Consider the following 22,598-nt stretch of genomic DNA (forward strand, 5'->3'; position numbering starts at 1 on the left):
AACCCAATCGAGATGGTTTGGGGTGAGCTGGACCGCAGAGTGAAGGCAAAAGGGCCAACAAGTGCTAAGCATCTCTGGGAACTCCTTCAAGACTGTTGGAGAACCATTTCAGGTGACTACCTCTTGAAGCTCATCAACAGAATACCAAGAGTGTGCGGAGCAGTAATCAAAGCAAAAGGTGGCTACTTTGAAGAACCTAGAATATAAGACATATTTTCAGTTGTTTCACACTTTTTTGTTCAGTATATAATTCCACATGTGTTAATTCATAGTTTTGATGCCTTCAGTGTGAAGCTACAATATTCTTAGTCATGAAAATAAAGAAAACTCTTTGAATGAGAAGGTGTGTCCAAACCTTTGGTCTGTACTGTGTCAAGTTAAATAAATTACTAACATGTTTTTACTTTATTTAATAGCCACAAAGGATGTGTCATTAATACTTGATGATGTACAAAACAAAAAATAGGAGGAATGACAAATATATTTGCAGAAAACAGAGGGTAAACCGTTGAAGAGTTAACATATGTTCCATTATACATCCTCAATTATTTTGAAGTTGTACTGTGAAGTTTGCTGTTTCACTATACTCAACAGCAGGACAATTTCAGCCAGCAACACCATGAGAGCATGGAGCTGATCCAACTACTAAGTGTTAATATTTGTTTTATTCCTTCCAGATGTCCAATCCATGGATTTCTGTAACACAGACATGCATGCAACAGCTCCTCTCCTGTTTATGCCAACATATACAATAGAGGTGAGTCATGAACATGGCCTTCTGGAGAAATTAAGAGTTTAAAGTTCTTATCAACCTCAATCTGTGTTACAACTGTTAACCTGTCACATAAATATGCACACATACCATGCAGTTTCTAATGTAATGAAACATTTCCTCAGGGTGAGTTGGTGATGTGAAAACACTGGAAAATTTACACTCTTAAATTAAACCCAGGACTTTCTACATCTCCAAATTTATTGGATGTTGTTAGTGAGCTAGATGAAGCTGGGATGAAAAACAATGGAACAACAATACAAAACAAGCTGTTTAGTGTAATGTGGCTCATAAATAATCTTTTCAGCTGTCATGATGCCAAACATTCATACAAATACTGACTGGCTCACAAAGTGAAAACAATAGTGACTCTGCAGTCTTGGCATTTAAACACCTGAACAAGTGCAAAAATCAGTCAGAGCCCCAAAGGCTAGTGAGAGCTGCATGTGGCGTTACCCTCCTAAAAATGCAGATTCACTATTAATGTCAGCATTCTCACAGGATGTAAACAACACACACAAACAGACAGATCACTAAGATCAGATCACAGATCACCCGGTCGGTCAGATCATAAAACATTTTCAGAAAATCATGATCAGACAGTCTTCCCAGTCTTGAACAAGAGCAAAGTGAGATTGACCATGCATTTACTTATATTTAGCTTCTCGTTTTCTCCTGTCGGACCTATTCAGACAGATTTTTACATATCATTTACATCAAAGGCACACACATACGTGCTCCAGGTCACATTCTCCAGGTAAGGTAAGGTAAGTTTATTTATATAGCGCTTTTCAGCAACGAGACACTCAAAGCGCTATACATACAATTACAATACAATCACAAAGCAAATAAACACAGATACAGACACAGGAAAACAAATCAAATGATAAAATCAAACAACAGTGGTCATTTAAAAAAGTAAAAAAAAATAAAGAGAATAGAATGATGGACAAGGTACCATTCCTATCTCTGTTGTCGCCTACCGACATTCTTCTCATCGCTGGGATCAGTCGGAAGCATGGCCGCTGGAATTCTATTCTGATGGAAAACACAGTTTTACTCTGTGGCCACTACTGTGTATATTTTATCAGATGCAGATACGTTCTGCTACATGTAGAGACATACTTTGGAAAAACCATTGTTGGTTCGACTTTTCTGATGATATTTCCAAGTTAAAAATACAAAAGGTGATTGATCATGTGGTTATCACACCAACAAGGCTGGCCAACCAACGCTAACATGCAAGATTCAGTGATGAGTTGAATCTTTACAAATGACAAATCACATGACATGTTCCATGATAAACCACATCAAAGCATCCAAGCACTGTGATGAGGCATTTATATAAACTACATCACCATAGTCATGCATTGAAAAGAAGGTATCAGGCACAATACTTTCTTTTGTTTTACCTTAGAATTAGATTTTGAACTGTTAACGACCCCTCTGGCATATAGAAATGGGACCTGGAAATGGAAATAGACAAACATTTACAATGGTTGTCAATAAGGTCAGCAGTAGTAGTGAGAGAAATACAGCCAAAGAGTCAACATGGTAGCATAATAGCTTCCTGGGATAAAAATAGTGAGGAGGAGAACTTTACCTAGTATAGCAACAGGATTTATATAAAGACAGACAGGGAGGCATGAGTAGAATGTCAATACTGTTGTCAGGATACATGAAGGGATGCAGCGGTTCATGTAGGAGTCACACCAATGGGAAGATTGAGCTAACTGAGCAGCAGTAAGACTGCCTGCCTGGGCAACCAGATTAGATGTTGTGTAATTTTAATTATGTGATATAAAGAGCATTTTATAGTGGTTGAGCAAAAAAAGTAATTGACAGTGGGTGATGTTTAGGGACTTCATTAATTAATGTTTCACTGACACATGCTTATGTAAACAAACAGCCTGGGGTCTCCTTAAGGACCGATACCAGCGGTGTCTTGTACAGCATTATCCTAAACTCTGTCCTATATGACTCAAATCTAATTGGAATCGATTAAGAATCATTATCATCTTACATTGTTTATTTGCCTAATAATAAGACTGCCTCAATTATTTTAAATAATTTACTAGATAGCATAGCTTTTAGCCTGTTACACAGAACAAGAGCAACAATACTTTTTCCTGCTAACGTGGCTCTGGGTCAACTCACAAGTTAATCCCTCTCTACTTAATGGTTAATGTGAGGAAAACAGGATGGATTGTTTACACCATTTTTTCTCACAGCCTATTTATGTGTGTAATGTGGATTTGAATAGAAAACAAAAATCACAACTCACACGTCACATTTTGCTACCTAATTAAGTTTTTTAATCTATAGTAGCTACTCAGTACTCCATATAATTAGTCTTTTTAACACCTAGCCCAAAATAAGATAAAAAATCATCTTTTTAACCTAAATGTTTTTGTCTAGCCAGCCCAGGGTGTACTCTGCCTCTTGCCTAATGACCGCCGTATTTATTCTTATACGGACCCAGTCTGCAGAAATCATGAAGCCTAGTAACAGATGGAAAGCTCAGAGAGTTTAGTTTAGAAATAAAAAGCAAGATAAAAGTATTTTGTTGGATCTTTTAGTGTTAAAAACTAATTAAAAGTGAAAGTTTGCTAAACAATATTAAAAGACAGCTGAAAAGGAAGTTTTGGATACAATGAAATACAGAACAGTATCAATTGCATGCAAATATGTCATTTAAAACACCGCAAAATCCTTTATATACAAAAGAAAAAGAAGCAGAAAATGTGCTTGATTATGAAAGGCATAAGCAGAATTTCCAGGCTGTGTAGATTTTATGTGATGGATTTTGTTTTAGTTTTGGACTCTTGTTTAGATCTTGGCTTCAGCTGTTTCTAAAGCAAACTGGCCGAACAGCATGAAGATTTAAAGGTGTGTGTGTGTGTGAGAGGAAAGGCAGAACTAGAAAGGAGAAACATGCTCCACAGAGGAGTGTTTATGAACAGAAGATCGTTGGGATGAATTCCTCAGATAAGTGACACAACCTCTCAGTGTCCCGGTCAGAGAGGTGAGTAAGCTCCGGGCTGGACATGGTTAACCTCAGTGACACATTCATGCACACAATGGGGCCCGTGAGTGTGCTGTTAGAAAGTGTGCAGTGGTACAACACCACTCATCAGTATGTAACCTCATGAATAAGCAACATGAATATTCTGTCATTTGTTTAACACTTTGTAAGATGCCAGAAACTACAAAACATGTTGCAATTTATTACAAATAACCCAATAAGATCATGTTGAGATTTTTCTACGTAGCTGTGTGCACATGACATGGGGAAATCGGTATCATGGGGCCCTACACATTGTGTCAGATCACAACATTGTTCAGATTCCGGCCTGAAATTATACTGGCAGGCATAAATAAGCCGTTTATTTTTCTAACCAAAAATGAGAGCACATACAATTTTCTCTTTTTTCAATACCACACTCTACATGCAATAGAAGGCAATCCACAAGCAGCAGAGACGCCTCTTTGAACTTCAATGGGGTTGCTTGACAACATAACACTAAAACATGTGCCACGTCCCAGGTTTGTGTGCTTTAGTGTGCAGGCAGGAGTTTATGGCCTGACAAGGTATGGAGGTGTTTAGAGGCTGCTTTTGTGCTGCACTTGAATGTTTGTGCCTTGCATGTGTCAGCAGACTAGGAGACGCTCAGACCGCAGAGAAAAGCCACTGAGACCCATAAACGCAGCAGTCCGTGTGACTCAGTGGAGATGAGGAAGAGGAGGAGACATGAGAGAGAGATCGAGAGAGGGAAAGGAAGGGGTAACCTCAAGAAGGGATTGAAACAAATATGTGCAGTCAAATCCTCGCATTAGACAGCTGGGGGTGCGTGGCTGCAATCAGGTTCAACCGGGGGGTTATGCTACCATGTCGGGAATTTAAAGCCTGGCAGAGGACGAGGGAAAATGTCTGCAGCTGTAAGATTATTATCTAATCAAGACAAATGCACATCTATTTAGCTCGCCAAAAAAAGAAATGACAAGATTGCACTTTGCAAAAGGGAAAAATGTTCAACGCAGAACAGATCCTATTATGTAAACATAAGTTTCTTGAGTAAAAGAGTCTGCACGCTTCTAGAACTCCATGCCAATAAACATTCATTTGTGATTGTTAACTTGTTAGCTAAATCTTGACTCAAACACATTTAAAGCTGCCTGACCGCAGGGCTAACTATTGCCAGAACTAATTCCTTATCTGAATTGTGGCAATAAAGTGATAGAAAGCTTACAGCTATTAGGATGTCGTATTTTAGGATGTCCTTCACTTATTCTGACACTATAACTCCCATAGTATAGCCTTTTACAAGCAAGCTACAGAGCACAAAATTTAGCAAATTTTAAAGAAGTCTTAGAAGTAGTTTTCCGTTATATGATTCTGTTTCCAGGTAAAAAGGATTAGTTGCTATTATCTCATATTGCATGGCCTTAAACAAGAGTTCTTATTGCCTTTCTACATATTTTGCACATGCATAGACATCTAATCTTCCTCCATGAGCCCTAATGTTCACAGAAGCAACACAGCCGTGTCAAACTAAAGTAATATCATGGTAACTTAACAGAAAGCATCAGATGAAAGATTGGCTATTGTTCCTTTTTTAATTTTTTTGAAGAAACCTTTTGGAAAATGTTCTGCTAGATTACTTATTGAGGGTTATTCGCTTGGATGGACACGCACCGACTGGAACACATACAGAGCAGCCTCTCGGGTATCAGCTGAGTTGGCTGTCCCGCTAAATAGTGCTAAGGAAGCTGTTCCTTTCTTTCCTGTGAGTGTCAGTAATAGTTTGCAGGGATGGCACCCCTGACCTACTTTATTTGACATTTCTCCATGAGCAAAGCCAAGCTGAGGTAGATATGGGTCGTTTCCCTAGGGGCCCTGCTGAGTCATTCCTCCTTTTATTACTGTTTAACCACTGGTCATGCTGTCCACCGGCAGGCAGTATAAAGGAAAATACATCTTGATATTTTGGAACAAATTGAGCTTGCGCACAACTTTTCCATTTCACTTGTTAGTTTCAAAAAGTAATTGTTTTCCTTCATTTAACATAGTAATTTGTGTGTTCGCAGAAAATAAATTTTTTCTTGTTTCTTCTAACACATAAAAAAGACATAAAACTGATCCCATAAAATACATGTTCACCATAAAAAACAGCTACAGTTCTCAGTCACTATATTTCCTGTTATACCCCCTAATAAATGCATTTTGATTTCTGTCTGTGTATTATTCACTGCCCCAGAACTACACTAAGAAAATTGATCTTTCTATGGCACTGAAGGTCATAAAAAACCATCGCTTGGCAGAGAGCAGCTAATGACCACTAGAGCTAAGGTGAAAACAAATAGGGGAAGTCTAGAAGGTTCCTGATATAAAAATAACAATATCTATTGCTCGGGTCTGCTGGGGATTTTTGTTCAACAGATCAGAAGAATATAGTGATGATATTTATAATTAAACTTGGGAATGCATGATATAAGGAATCACAATCAGTTACAGACAGACAGGCAAGCAGACAGGCAGGAAGGAAGGAAGGAAGGACGGAAGGAAGAAAAGAAGGAAGGACGGAAGGAAGGAAGGAAGGAATTGTGCTTATCAACCTTTACATGTATTTTCAAGATTTTGTTTTGCACTTAGTTACAGATCAATAATTACCACACAAAACAATGTGCAATCAGAAAGACTAGTTTATTGTATATAATGGAGGCTGGGATGTGTTTTTGTCTTTGCTGTGCCTGAAGAGATTTCTGTTTTTTGAGCCTATTGCACTTGATGAAAATGAAGTTAAATTGAAACCTCTAGCAGGTCCTGCTACATTTCAGCAAGACAGGCACAAAGGTAGGTGATTATCTAGATTTGTCTGTTTATTTTTATTAAACATAAAAATTGTTAATAATAAGGCACCAAGTCAACTTATGTTTGATATAACGCAATGTGCTATAAACTTCTGATAAGTAGAGTTCTGTACAATTTTGAATTGTCTGTAACAGATTAGTATTAAACAAACCTTCCAACCTGCTGGAGAAAAGTTAATCAGTGACCTGTTGTTGCCAGAGCTTCTGTGACACTTTGAAATGTAATATTGACTTTAGATGATTAGATTATTTTAAATCAAAATGTAAACCAATTGTTTGAATAAAACAGTGCTGTCACCATCTTTTAAAGGTAATTTGGTTATTTTATAACTGCACTGTCTTAATCCTGCTCGGTCTGCCTCACATGTTGAAGGAGGCATACGTGTAAGTATGTTCACAGCACAGCATAGCGAAGCTGTCAGATCTGCCATGGTGGACATATGGCAAAGCATCAAGCCTGGGGCATTATGGAGGTGCATGCATCTTAACATGTGAAGTTCTTGTGAAGTCCAGAAGCACTATCCCCTATCTCAGGGTGGATCTTATCCACCCCGGAAGCCGTGCCACCATGGAGCTTTGACCACCTTTGTGACTTCTGCCTGGGTGATGAACAAGTCCAACTCCGAGTCCTCACTCTCTGCTTCCACCAGGGAAGGCATGATGGCAGGATTGAGGAGAACCTTGAAGTAAAATTTTCGCTGCCCAATAATGTCCTCCATCGAGGTCAGCAGCTCCCCACCCCTACTGTGAAGCACGTCCGTAGAGCCAGTTTAAGCGTCTGGGTATCTGGTTGTAGAGGTTTCCGGCTTCGACCCCTACTTGATCCTCTTTTTACCGGCCCCTCATATTTCTCCCTGCAGGTGGTGGTCCCACTGGGAGATGGCCTTGTGTCTCTCATTCGGGTTTGGCCTGGCCAGGTCCCACAAGGAGTAACTTGGCCACCAAGCACTCGCCAACCAACCCCAACCCCAGGCCTGGTTTCAGAGTAGAGCCCTGGCTGCATTGTACCGGGCGACGACACATGCCTTGATTTGCATGTCTGCTGCTTTATTTGCAAGTCTATTGCTGTACAGTGAAGCTGGCTATTAAAGATGAAAGTAGAATTTCATCATCTCTAGTTGAAAGTCTAAAATACATAAATTAATCAGAATAATAAAAAAATCTGTTTTGGTTATTTGTTTTATATTTTTTGTGAATTCATCAAATTAATAAAAAGAAGTTATGTAAAAATGTTTCTTCTGCAAAGTAGGCTTTGTCAGGGTCAGTGCTTGGGGAGTTTGGATAAATATGAGATAGTGGGGAGAGTGTGGAGTGTGGAGCTAGAACCAAGGGAACCATTCATGCAAGACCCACTACTGCTTGTCACCATTTTGAATTGTTTTCAATTTGTGCTTTCTATTTTTCCTTTCTTCTCTGTTGCCAGTCTTGAGGACCATCGGTAAAACTACTTCAGTGTCCTTCACAATTAAACTTATAGCCTAAATGAAATTAACACAAAGACTTTCAACTGCCATAGTAAAATTGTGTAAACTGTTGTGCTGATAAATAAGGATATACTGTATTTTCAGGGTTTAAGTCATACTTTGCTATGGCCAGTCTTCTGACATGTCTTGTCGGAGTCTCTTTGAAGTTGTTATCAGTCTGGACACTTCTCAGCCACTCTGATAAAAGGCTGATGGACCACTGTGTTAAGTCAGCTGTGCAACATTTTGTAAACATGTAGAGAATCGTAAGAAGAGGCCCTCTGCTTGCTCTGTGACTGCTGTCCATGTATCTTTATTGGCTAGACTGTAGGTGACAAGTGCTTTACGCTGCTATTTCCAGTTAGCTCCTCAGATCAGGAGTTTTAGCATCTACCTGCCAAAAAGAGATCTTCAGTATCCATTAGAGTCTGGTGTATAATAAAGTAGAGTGAACTAACAAGACACAAAGAGACAACCAAACACAGCACAGTGTGTGAAAGGGGGGGGGCATTTCAAGCTCTCATGGTTGCAGTCAGTCTGTTCTTGCTGATATGTAATATTTGCCATGCACTGTTCACTTACTTCTGTTTTTAATACTTCTCATAGTTTAACTGCCTGTCGTGTTTGGTATTAAGTTACCATTAGGCAAGCACTTTACGTGGCTCTCTAACATGTGGAAAGCTTGAAGGAATCTAAATAAGTTTGCAAGGCAGTGTACATAATATGTTCAGTGGTTGTTCAGAATGTTATGCATTTTGCTCTTGCTTTGACTAACCTGTAAGCAATTTCTGAGTTTTTCAGCACCAAAATGTTTGTGAAGCATTGACATAGCAGCCTGTAGGCTGTAAAGCTGTCTTTCATATTCAGCAAAACAATTCAGAGCTTCTGAGCTTTCTCTGCCAAGCAGTCATTAAAAGGGACTGCAGGCAATAGAAATGTGTGATGACTGCAACCTGCCAACCCTTTATAATATATATTAAATTATAGTAGATGTTAATGTGCAAATCCATGACAAACCTCCACCAACTTAACAGGGAGAGTATAAGAGGAACTGTGGAGAGTTGTTAAGGATCCCATCCAACACAGGCCTCCAGCCTGGATGATCCAGCTTGCATTTCTTTATTACAATTTTTGTAAAAGTACAACTTAGAAAAAACAAAACTAAAATGGTAAAGTAAGGTGAATTTGAAATTCAATTAATAACAAAAGGTCAATGGTGTTGCTAGTATAAGATAAAGACACGAGTACCTTCACCTTTCACCTTTTCTGTGCTGTACAAACCCCCCAAAAAACACAAATATACAGAGTCAAAAAGCACCTTCTACTGCCGAAGCAAGTTGTGAAATATCTCAAACATCTGAACCCTTGCAGGCTCCTGCTGAAAGCTGAGCTATCAGATGGTCTATATCTTTTCTTTCAGCCAGCTCTACTTCTGCTCTACATCGTACAACAACAGATTAAAACTATTTGTTTTCCCTGCAACCTTCTGTCTGCCTACCCCCTACCTGTCACTCAGTCTGTTTTTGTCCTTGCCCAATCTCTGCTGGTTTAAAAGTGCCAGAGGTCATTCCATTCCACGTATAAATAATTCACCAGGAGCAAAGTGTGGGAGGGCAGCGCTAAACAAGAAGCAGCTTTGATTTAGTTTTGTTTGTAACTAAAGACACAGTGAAGGTCATCTGTCCTCAGCAGACATTGTTCTGCAGCCATAGTGGCTGGCACTTAATCAAATTATGGGAATTTTATTTCAGCTGCACAGAAATCACGTTAGAATGTGTTGTTTTAAGCAGACTGCCATAAAGTGCTTTCTGTCTGTTATTCGATTTCCCTTTCCACTGTGAAATGACAAACTCGCATGTCAGAAAATGTTTTACCCTTTTTACGACACTTTTGTATGTAATGTACAGATTTTCGGGGGATCCGGATGATGGCACACAGGTGCGTTTTCATCTTTAATGTAAAACGCAAACATGTTCCTGACCAGAAACTGATCATTCAATGTTCAAAAAAATCTTGAATTTTCATCTAAAATTATTTGGTTTTTAGCTTAAAGATAAACACATAACTTTCTTCAAAGCAGATGTTAGTAATGAACTCAAAGTCTTTGTTTGTTTTATTAGTCAAACAGACATTGTAAGTTTTCCATTTGAGGTTGCAAAATGTTTCTTTATTAATTTTGGATCAACATTTCTTTATGATATGACTTTACTGCTTAATGGAGAACTTTTGTTATGAGCGTTTTACTGCATCAAAATAATTTTTAGCTTGACTCTATTTGTCATAAATGACAGTAAAAGTTTAGTTTTCTGCAAACAGGAAATTTGTCTTAGGGAGGCACAATACGCTGTAGGGCACACAAACACCTCAGATTATACCTTTTTGTCATGTTTTTCAGATTCAGCTTTATTTCTTTAAAACTGGGACAGGCACGCAGTATTTCAAAGCATGCCATATTATATAGCACAAGGCTAATTTTAGTGTGCTTGTCCCTCGGCAGGTTGATCTGAACACATAACATACTGTGTAAAAATATGACACTAAACATATAACAGGAGTCCACTAAAAAGCACACGCTCAAAACATCAACATAAAACACAAGGGAAATGTTGCTGACACATAGGATGACAGAGCTGGTAAAGCCCAGAATGGCAGAACATGAGACCATTTTATTTTTCACCAGTTATTGTACTCGTACTCGTCGTCTTCCGCTTTATCTGGGACCGGGTCGCGGGGACAGCAGACTCAGTAGAGACACCCAGACGTCCCTCTTCCCAGACACCTCCTCCAGCTCCTCCGGGGGAGTCCCCTGGGCCTCCTCCTGGTGGGACGTGCCTGGAACACCTCCTGAGGAAGGTGTCCAGGAGACAACCGGTATAGATGCCCAAGCCACCTCAACTGGCTCCTCTCTATGTGGAGGCTTTACTCCGAGCCCCTCCCGGATGGCTGAGCTCCTCACCCTATCTCTAAGGGAGTGCCCGGCCACCCTACAGAGGAAGCTCATTTTAGCCACTTGTATCCGGGATCCCGTTCTTTCAGTCATGACCCAAAGTTCATGGCCATAGGTGAGGGTAGGAACATAGACCAACCGGTAAATCGAGAGCTTTGCTTTTCGGCTCAGCTCTCTCTTCACCACAATGGATCGGTACTGCATCCCCATTACTCCAGCAGCCGCACTGATCCGTCTGTCAATCTCCTGCTCCATTCTCCCCTCACTCGTGAACAAGACCCCAAGATACTTGAACTCCTCCACTTGAGGCAGGAACTCCCCTCCAACCTGAAGAGGACAAGCCACCCTTTTCCTGTTGAGAACCATGGCCTCAGATTTGGAGGAGCTGATCCTCATCCCAGCCGCTTCACGCTCAACTGCGAACTGCCCCAGCGCATGCTGTAGGTCTTGGCTAGAGGGGGCCAGCAGGACCACGTCATCCGCAAAAAGAAGAGACGAAATCCACTGGTCCCCAAACTAGAAACCCTTCGGCCCTTGGCTGCGTCTAGAAATCCTGTCCATAAAAGTTATGAACAGGACCGGTGACAAAGGGCAGCCTTGCCGGAGTCCAACATGCACCGGGAACAAGTCCGACTTAGTGCCGGCAATGCAAACCAAACTCCTGCTCCGCTTGTACAGAGACCGGATGGCCCCTAATAAAGGGCCCCCGACTCCATACTCCTGGTGCTCCCCCGACAGGGTACCATGAGGGACACGGTCGAATGCTTTCTCCAGGTCCACAAAACACATGTGGACCGGTTGGGCAAACTCCCGTGAACCCTTGAGTACCCTGCAGAGGGTGTAGAGCTGGTCCAGTGTTCCACGACCGGAACCAAAACCCCACTGCTCCTCCTGAAGCCGAGGTTCGAGTATCGGCTGGACTCTCCTCTTCAATACCCTGGCATAGGCCTTACCAGGGAGGCTCAGGAGTGTGATCCCCTATAGTTGGAACACACCCTCCGGTCACCCTTCTTATTTATGGGAACCACCACTCCAATCTGCCAGTCCAGAGGCAATGTCCCCGACCGCCACGCAAAGTTGAAGAGGCGTGTCAACCATGACAGCCCCACAACATGTAGAGACTTGAGGTACTCAGGGCAGATCTCATTCACCCCCAAAGCCCTGCCACCATGGAGCTTTTTAACCACCTCAGTGACTTCAGCCTGGGTGATGAAAGAGTCCAACCCCGAGTTCCCAGCCTCTGCTTCCACCAGGGAATGCGTGACGGCAGGATTGAGGAGATCCTCGAAGTACTCCTTCCACCGCCCGATAATGTCCCCAGTCAATGTCAGCAGCTCCCCACCCACACTGTAAACAGTGATGGCAAAAAACTGCTTCCCCCTCCTGAGGCGCCAGACGGTTTGCCAGAATCGCTTCGAGGCCAACCGGTAGTCCTTCTCCATGGCCTCACCGAACTCCTCCCAGGCCCGTGTTTTTGCCTCTGCCACAGCCCGATCCGCGGCACAATTGGCCTAACGGTACCTGTCAGCCGCCTCGGGAGTCCCACAAGCCAACCACAGCCGATAGGACTCCTTCTTCAGCTTGACAGCATCCCTTACTGCTGGAGTCCACCACCGGGTTCGAGTATTGGTGCCAGGACAGGCACCTCAGACCATACGGCCACAGCTACGGGCAGCAGCATCGACAATAGATGCGGAGTACATGGTCCACTCGGACTCTACATCCCCTGGAATCTGGTTAAAGCTCTCCCGGAGGTGGGAGTTGAATACATCCATGGCGGAGGGCTCTACCAGACGTTCCCAACAGACCCTCACTATGCGCTTGGGCCTGCCAAGTCTGTCCGGCTTTATCCTCTTCCAGCGAATCCAAGTCATCACCAGGTGGTGATCAGTGGACAGCTCAGCCCCTCTCTTCACCCGAGTGTCCAAAACATGCGGCCGAAGGTCTGAAGATACAACAACAAAGTCGATCATCAACCTCCTGCCTAGGGTGTCCTGGTGCCAAGAGCACTGATGAATACTATTATGCTTGAACATGGTGTTCATTATGGACAATCCATGACTAGCACAGAAGACCAATAACGAAACACCGCTCTGATTCAGATTGAGGAAGCCATTCCTCCCGATCACGCCTCTCCAGGTCTCAGTGTTGTTTCCCACGTGGGCATTGAAGTCCCTCAGCAGAATAATGGGGGACTTCAACTTACTATAATTATTTATAATAATAAAGTAATTATACCAATTATTGTATAAACATGTAACTTATGCACACTACATTTTGATCACACAAAGATGGGCCAATATTAGCTTAAAACTGATTCCTTACGATCCAGTTTTGACCACCCAGATATATGGTCGCCCACCCAAAGTATTTTACTTCTCACTCATGAGTACCAGTTTCAAACGATTGTCTTCATAAAACCTATTCATCGAACAACAACCTCATAAGCAACTTAGAAATGAGAAATGCCCATGTGAGCAGTGAGTTATAAAAGTAATATCTTATATTGGTAGGATCTCTAAAGAATACAGTGACAGACACATTTTATAAAAGAAGTTCTTCGTACAGAATATTGTCCGTCCACGTGTTTAGAACTGCTTTGAAAGTCTGAGCTGGAAGTGAAGATATTATCCACTCTAACCAAAGAATAGGCACAGCAGATGGATGCCATCTCAGCTTTCATTTTGCAGCCGGCTCTGCGTACACTGCAACAATGAACAGTTGCTGATACAACACTGAGCTCTGGAAATCTCAGCAGGGGTTGAGCCAAATTGAAAGCTGAGATAGCGACTGCATTAAAACTTACTTTGATTTGTGATCTCCTGAAAACTAAAGTCTCTGCTAACACCAAACTGAGACTATACCGCAGCAGGACATTTTGACTGTTCTCGTCTTGGTATCTTGCAATATTTCGTAAGGAACATATCAGGATGACCCGCTAACACAGAGTATAACGGGCAGATTCATCCATATCTCCCAAGCACCCATCCATAGATGCAGAAAACCGACCGCTGCAAAGTGCTCACTCTTTGCAGCAACCGCAGCATCAGCAGAGTTTAGACACAAGTGTCTTTGTGTGTGAGAGAGTGTGTGGCTGAAAGAGAGTGTGCATGTGTAAGAAGAGGTGATGGGCAGACAAGAAGGAATCAGCATCCATTAGACCAGCACAGCGGCTCAATATTGATCCTGACCACTACCAGACTCTAATAGGGTTCTGCTCTCCATGATACAATGACAGCATTAGCACACATGCCCAGATGGATGCATCCAGGGCAAGTATAGATCAACAGTCTAATTTACAGATTTTCAAATCCCCAAGAGAAAAGAGTGGAAACATTAAAGCTGACAATGTGTGTAAGACAAATCTCAAGAAAAAAAAAGTGTGATTCAGACAGAAAACTCTCCATTTTGCTTTTAGTCAGCACAGGAAATAAATCTATATTTGCAGATCTTTGAACCTGTCAGTCACTCAGTGCATTTCCTGAAAAGTTTACAGGGAGGGAATGAGAAGAACTTCCTGCAATCACAATAATACATGTTACATTTGTCTGTGTGTGTCTAGGATGGGAAAGAGTCCAATTTGTTCCACCATTCTATAAAGACTATAATTTAGAACAGCTGTCCTATGAGCAGCCACACACCAGCAATTCTGTTTATATGAACTTGGAAAATTAAAGATGCAAGGTATGCTATATTGTATGAGTTTTGCAAGTTAGGTATGGTTCTGAAATATTTTCATATCGCTTTAGTGCTGTTTTACAACATGATTGACTGACTTACACTGTATTGCCAAAAGTATTCACTCACCTTTCCAGATCATTCATCCACACATTCATCCAAAAACAAGAAATCAAGAAGGTTGCTCTCAGGAGATTCCAAACATGCAGTAGGTCCAGGCATGAAATCTCCTCACAACTTAGTATTCCAAAGTTTACCTTTTGTACTATTATAACAAAGTGGAGGTGACTGAGAAGAACAGGAAAATGAGGAGCATTGTGCACAGAGGGCCCCAACTTTCTGCAGAGGCAACAGCTACAGATCCCCAAACTTCATGTGGCCTGCTCCAAACTTTCTGATAACACTTTGGGGATGCCCTGTTCTTCTTCCAATCTGGCTGTGCACCAGCTCATAATACAAGGTCCATAAAGACATGGACATGGAGTCTGGCATGGAGGAACTTGGCACATCTGCACAGATTCAGAACCTAATCCCAATAGAACAGTTTTTGGATGATAAAGGCAGAGACTATGAGCCAGGCCTTCTTGTCGAACATCAGTGTCTGACCTAATAAATGCACTTCTGAAAGAATTGTCAAAGATTTCTATAAACAAACTCCTAAAGCTTGTGGCTGACATTATTTAAAATCCTATGAATTCAGAATGGGATGTCATTGAAGTTCTTATGTGTGTAAAGACAGATTAGTGAATGTCTTTGCCAAAACAGGATGCTACTTCTCATGTTGCATTTAGTAGTGTCGGTTATTTGTTCTATTCCAGGTTCTGCTGGATGTAAACAAATGTAAAGCACATAAAGCCATATTGTGACACAGCGTTAAAGAGAGGAAGAACTGAAGGAGTTGTTTATGAGGAGAACCTAATAAAACAGGGCAAGCAATAATTATTTCTCCCAACAAGTTTTTACCAAACAAAAAGACGTTTCTTTGTCTTTATGTTTGCACAGTAAAAGCTAACAATTGATCAGTGAACTCCAGGCCTCTTTTTTATTGACAAATACAACTTCAATCTATAGTTCTGTGCCTCTAAGATTTGACCACACGCATGAATGTTTGGATTTAGTCCACATTTTCTTTTCCCGTTTGCTTCTCAGAGGCATCATTTGGGGATAACTAAACCCTTCAAGCTAGTCCTCTCACAAGGAAAAAGAGGCTAAAACACAGTCTGAGCGTTGTGCAGGGGCATGCATATAGAGCCCATAGTGTCAGGGTAACCAGGCAGTGCAGCTGGGCTTTCACAAACATGCAACTTTAAGGCAGTGTGTAAATCAGGATCGAAAGGACAAGGACTGTGTTCTCCTACACCAAACACACACACTATAGCTAGAGAAATTGAAGCAGAGTGAACAAAGAAATGTTGAAATAGTAAGTCTTCAGTTTTAGATTTTAGTAATCTATTTCTGGTAAGAGTACATGGTACAATAAACATATACAGATTTTCTTAAGATTTTTAATATGTATTCTTCTTGGCCTAATCATCTTTTATTTATTGTTCCATATTAAATGTTTTAAAGGAAAATGCAAGCACCATTCAGACACAAAGTCGTGTTACACTTCAGTTTATGACAATAACTTTGAACAGCTTTTAAAACTAAACTGTCCTATTCTTGTCATATAAATACTAAAAACTGATATGATTAATATGTTTGAGTAATTGATGAGAACATAGGTTCTCATCAATTACTTTTAAATAAAATATATTTTAACAAGTTAAACAATTGATTGATGTGTCTCCTGTCCATGATGGGTGATTGATTTCAGCATAAATTGTTATAAAAACAGGACTGTGTGAGATAAACTCCCAACATATCTGCACAAAGATTTTTTTTCAAAAGCAAAACAGAAAACTTCCCAGGAAGTAGAGCGTCTCTGGCCCCAAACTCTCTCCACAGCATTCCTAGTATGCAGGGCTGCGTATTTTTGTATGAAAGTGGAGAGAGCTGGTATGCAGATGGGACATTTTGGTTATCGTGATCAGATCTCTTGTAATGCTCTTACCTTATGGTTTAGTGGATTACTATACTTTCACACTGTAAAACGGATTTGCGATTGTTATTTCAGCAGATTATTCTGTATTTATATATACTGTGTATATGGGCTTGTGTGTAGCACCTCTAAAAAGGTTCCATCTGTTTAGAGATTAGTGTGAGGAGCAGGGGATGACAATAGATAGATTGAACAGAACTTCATATACGGGTGTCATAAAGTCCCAATGCATGCTTCTAAATCAGCGTGTGAAATTGTGTGAAAATGTACTCGGCCAGAAGAGAGTGGTCTTTTTTTACTCCATGCTGCATCCAAGCCTTTGATCCCCCAAAACCCCTCCCCATCCCAGCCTCTTCATTCTTTTCTCTGCCTCCTGCGTGCATTCCTGCCCCTCCCCCCTCCCTCCTTGAGTTTCCCTTCCCCAGTATGGATCTGTGAAGTGTTAGTGTAGTGTGCAGGCAGAGCATTGAGCTTCAGCAACGAGGAATGGTGATGTGACAAAAAAAAACTGGTTTTACTTTTGAAAATTCAAACATTCTTCTTAGCATAAAGAAGTCTTCTCAATTGGTCCTTCTATACATGTAGGCTGCAAAATGCTCTGCCATCCAGAGGCCTGACAGTCAATGTAGACATGAATATTCACCTTAACTCTAAACCATTAAAGCGATTATGAGCCACAGTGACAGTGAATGTCAACATGTTTAAAATTACTAGAGCCATCAGATTAGATGTTGCTGCTGCTCTGCTTTTGGAAGCCAATGACCAACACTATTTGTTCACAGGAACTTATTATTCTTCAACAGCAATTACAAAAATTCTGATCTTGACCTTAAAGTGCTGGTGATATTTGTAAAAATCTATAAAATAAACGATACATATACTATAGTCATTTGTTTGGATGGTCTATGATTTTAATCAGAATTATTACTTCTAAACCAGCATCTTAAGACACTTGATGTTGACAAAAATCATAACAGAAACATGAAGATCACTGTGGACAACAATCTCTTTTTATTTTCTATTCTGAACAATCATTTTAAAATGAACAGTCCTTACAAGTACAATTATTAAAAAAGGCCAAGACATTTATGTTATGTTGCTTCATAAAGCAAAAGAAAGGATATATGAAAGTCTGAATTGAAGAATATGCTACTAATGAATGCTTTTTATTTTCAATGACCCAGTTTGTAGTATTTATCAGCCTCAAACACACAAATTTATACATTCATTAATACCATATTTTGTTTGTTTTTATGTTAAGCTGTCCAGCTCCACTCTCTGTCTGCACCACAATCACCATCTCATGTGTTTTTGTAGCACTTCCGTCTTTCTTGCAGCATGGTTGTTATCAAGTGGTGGTGTTTCACTTTTGGCCACCCAGAAGGAAAAAAGATTTTTTCCTGAGTTCCCTATAAGAACTGCTCAATGGTTGAAGCGTTTCAGAAAGCATAGCTGTCCGTGATTCCTTGATGGTTTTCTTTCACCATCGAGCGACTGAACTGACTCACAGTGACTTGACAGAAGGCTTAATTTTAGACCGCCTGGGTGACCTCAGTGCCGAGACCCTCTACCATGCCTGAGACTGTGTCAGGAACTTCCTGGACGTCCCCACACAGGTTCACGTCCTTTTTCAGTTCAAAATCTGCCTGCTCCTCAACAGGTCTCTCCTCTAACTTTTCATTTCCGTTAACACATTCTTCTGCATGTGTGGCCACGACATCAGTATTATGGGTGCACTCCCCGTTTACTGCCGTGACTTCATCAACCTCATTCTCCATGGAGGAAGGGCTTCCTAAATCTCCATTTCCCATCTTGCTTTCCATCTCAGGCTCCAGGCCAGGCACCTCTTCTAAAGAGGCTTCAGCAGCCTTATCAGATTCAGCACTCATGTTGTTAATGGAGGCAGACTGTGAGATGACAATCTCAGGTACAGGTTCTGCAGCTTGTGACTCAACTGCATCATCGGACCCCTGGGCTTCTTTGGTAATAGATTCTTCTTCTGCATGATGATTTTCAGCAGAGGTGTTCTCTGCCACAGCCTCCGAAGCCTCAGATGATTCTACTTCAACAGTCTTAGCTTCAGCTATGTCAGGTGCAACCAAAGTTGGTTGGAGTTCAGTTTCCTCTAACTGTTGCTTTTCTGCGTCTTGCTCAAGTTCTGGCTCTAGTTCTGTTGTTTGTTCTGCTTCGGGTTCTGGTGTGGGTGCCTTCACTGACTCTGGCTCTGTTTTTGGAATTGTGTCTTGCTCAGGCTCTGCCTCTGAAGTTTGCTCTGGTTTGGTTTCTATCTCTGCCAGTGGCTCTGCTGCTGGCTTAGCCTTTGGTTCCAGCTCGGGCACTGTAGCAGCAGATACTGTTTCTTCCACGCTCGGTTCTGGCTCATTCACATTGTCTTGGATGGGCTCTGGCTGTTGATTCTCAGATGCTGCCTCTGTGCTGACTGAAGCAGCATCTGGTTCTGGCACAGATTCTACAGCGATAAGAGGTCCCTCCACTTGGAGCTCTTCAGTCGTCGCATCAGCTTGCACAGGTTCCTCAAATGGTGGAGGAGAAGATTCCTCTGTAGCCACTGGTGGCATCTCTGTTTTCACCGCTGGAGCAGCTTTAGCTGCAACTGGCTCCTCTAGTTTAGGTCCTGGTTTCTCTGTTGCTACAACTGGCTCTTGTTCTGCCAAAAGTGCTTCTTCAGTCGGTGCTGCTGGTTCTTCTACAGGAGTTTGTTTCTCCTGTACTACAGCTGGTACTTTTTCTACTGGAATTACTTCCACTGATGTTAATTTCAGCTCTGTAGCTACTAGTTCCTCAGGTGGAGCAGATTTTGGCTCTTCTGGAGCTTTTTCAGCCACTAGAGATGCTTTGTCTGGTGCTGCTCCTTTTTCCTCTCCTTCAAGTGCTTTTTTCTCTGCTGCTGCAACTGGTACCTCGATAGCTGGAGTTATTTCCACTGCCACAGCAGCTGGCTCTTCTTTTACTGGAGCTGCTTCTGGTTTTTGTTCTGGAGCAGCCTTCTCTTCAGTCGCAGGAGCTTGTTCCTCTGAGGGTGCAGATTTTGGTTCTTCTGGAGGTACCGCAGCCTCAGTTACTGCGGCATCTGCTGACACTGCAGTTTCCTCAACCCCATCATCTTTCCCAGCAGTTCCCTCAGCTCTTGTGGGTGGAGCTCCATCTTCCACTTTAGCATACTCTTCTGCACCAGCACCATTTGCCAGGGTCTCTTCTTTTTTGTCCTTGGGGTCGCTTACATCATATCCTTTCTTCTTCTTGCTCAGTTTGCCTCCCATGGTGACTCCTAAAAGCATACCAGCAATTTAGCACACTAGTCGTGAGTAAATTAAAAGTTTAACTTGATAAAATTCAGCAACCTACGTCTCATAAAATGGATCATAATTGTCAAATAGAATGTGAATGTATGTGTAACGGATGAAGAAATATCAGATAAAAGTAACATTTCCTCTTTTAAATCTGAAATGACGACTTAGTTCCTTCAAATATAAATGTTTATTTTTCACTTCAGTAGAGAAGTGTCTTGTCTGGAAGAGAACGAGAAGTTTAATTAGTAAACATTCCTCTGCCAAAAAGAGTCTGGCATAAAAACAAATGTTAATGCTTGGGAACTTAAGGGAGTTCAGGCAGCCTCACAGTCTCTGTAACCTTTCAGGAATGTCTGGTGAGGCTTGGTGCCAAATAAGCCCATGACTCAAACATATATGATCTACATCCACAACTATTTTCTCTCCCAAAATGTAGAAACTATTCTACATGGTTGTTCTGACTCTGGTACATCTTAAAACACGGTATCTTCTGTGTGAGCAGCAAATCCCCGTTTGTGAATGAGAGCAAATGTGAAAGTTATTTGAATGAATGTCTCAACACTGTTGGTCCTTTAGAGGAAGTGTATAGTGCAGTGATTGCCACAGAATGCACAGAGAAAGGGAAGTTCAAGCTTGTGTTCAGGATAGTATTTCAGCAAGTGTTGAACAATCAAGTCTAGTTGTGATCTAGACAAAAAGAAATTGAGCTTGTAAATCCGTTCTACGCCACAAAACAAGGAATAGTGTGTCATCTCTAAAAGCTGTGTTTCTCATGTTTCACTGTGTCTCAATGTCAGAAATGACAGGAACCAACAGCAGGGGGTAGAAGAATTAGGGAACTGTCCATAGTGCTGTTATAAAGTATTTAAGACAACTAAAGCGAGATAGGCGTGAACACCTGTTTTACTGTAATGAAAACCATTACATAAAAATAACATAATTATAAGCTGTATAGAAAATGTTTTTTTTTCTTCTTTTTTTACATGTTTCATCATCTCCGGCATTTTTGGGTGTCGCTTGTATTCCAGTCAAACAAAGCAGTTTGAGGGAAAATCATTTCATCTCGCGTTTTTTTTCAGCCCTTGAATATCAAATGATGTTTGGATAATTTTGGACGCTAAATTGAAAACGTTCACTCAGCTCCTGTTGGAGAGATGGTCACATGCAAATGAAAATGGAGCCTCAGGCCGTCCATGCCGACCGGTAACAAAGGATGAGACCCCCTCCCCACCAGCATGGCAGCTCCCACTTACAAAGGCAGAGGATCTGGACGAGGGGGAAAAAAAACTCCTTCTGAAATATACTACACTACCATATACGGGTGCAGCAGGTCTATAGTGCTGAATTAAAATACAGACTCGCCACGAACCCATGAGCGTTGAAAGCTGTAACAGAGACGTCTCCATCCCCCCGCCACCTCAGCCCACCCACCCCTCAGCTGCTCTGCCCTTTTTTTGTTCACGAGGGTCTGGAAATGCGGGACCACAAATAATGAAGTCCAATGTGTCAAGCGCAACTTTTATTTCAGGTTTGCTGTAGTTGTAGAGCATATGTGGTCGCCTGACTATTTTGCAAAGTAACGCAGCTGGGGAGAAGACGCACTGAAAGGTGAAAACTGAGAAAAAGGGAAAGCCATTTTTTTCTTTCCATCTTTCTTTCTTTCTTTCTTTCTTTCTTTCTTTCTTTCTTTCTTTCTTTCTTTCTTTCTTTCTTTCTTTCTTTCTTTCTTAAAATAAAAACTTCCAATTTTGCAGTGACTAACCTGTGGTTTTTGCTGGGTAAAATCAGTTGCGCTTCTTGTCCAGTCTCCGGATGGATGTGATAATGGAGGTAAGCCTTCGGAGTGACAGCTGCAGATTCCGCCCCTCGCTCCTACTCTCTGAGGTGCAGTACGCGGTACCGGAGGAGTGCCCCCTCTCGCAGTTTTCTGGACATCTGTCGTTATCACAATCCAGCCAACCCCAGGACTTCTCCGTCTGCAATCTATACCTCCCAGTCTTTGACCCCTCCTCTCCCCTTTCCCTCGCTCTCTCACACACACTCACACACCCACTCATTGCAGCGCGTGTTTCCTATTTTTGAAAAAAAAAACTCAGAGGGGATGATAAACTGACCATCCATTTTCTCTTTTCGCACAGTGGTGTTTTTCACCCGATCTTGCTTTCCCAGACCACAGTTGGCTTGGAAATCGTGTTAGCTGTAAATCCCCAGAAGTATTTCTGCAATGTAAATTATGCATGAGATGTGTTATGTTAGGAAAAACCCTTGAGGACCTTACCAGCAAAACGCACGTACACACTCCATGTAAATTATACTTCCCCTGATGTTTTCTTTCTTGTCTATCGTTATAAGCACATGATAATGAATAGAAAAGAGTGGCATTAGATAACAAAAGTAACAAGATGTTTATGGAGATTTTGATTAAAGTTTAAAGCAAACAGATCTATGTGGAGTTCATTCCCGTTTTAAGAATCTATTAGTTTCTGATTGTACAACCATTCTTGTTATAATCTGA

At 41.5% G+C, this 22,598-nt stretch overlaps 1 protein-coding gene across 1 annotated transcript; it reads right to left on the bottom strand.

Annotated features, from left to right (window-relative positions):
- Positions 1-17,760: 17,760 nt before the first annotated feature.
- Positions 17,761-22,071, bottom strand: si:dkey-56m19.5 (protein TsetseEP). Its single transcript, XM_047364194.1, has 2 exons — positions 21,846-22,071; positions 17,761-20,061 (listed from the first exon to the last, which is right to left on the bottom strand). The coding sequence occupies exon 2, from the start codon at positions 20,051-20,053 to the stop codon at positions 18,305-18,307; it is 1,749 nt and encodes a 582-aa protein (XP_047220150.1). The 5' UTR covers positions 20,054-20,061; positions 21,846-22,071; the 3' UTR covers positions 17,761-18,304.
- Positions 22,072-22,598: the final 527 nt, after the last annotated feature.

This window comes from Girardinichthys multiradiatus, chromosome 4, assembly GCF_021462225.1.
Source record: "Girardinichthys multiradiatus isolate DD_20200921_A chromosome 4, DD_fGirMul_XY1, whole genome shotgun sequence".
NCBI lineage: Eukaryota > Metazoa > Chordata > Actinopteri > Cyprinodontiformes > Goodeidae > Girardinichthys > Girardinichthys multiradiatus.

Coding starts and splice junctions, on each gene's coding strand:
- si:dkey-56m19.5 (XM_047364194.1), bottom strand. CDS start 20,053: ATGGGAGGCAAACTGAGCAAGAAGAAGAAAGGATATGATGTAAGCGAC.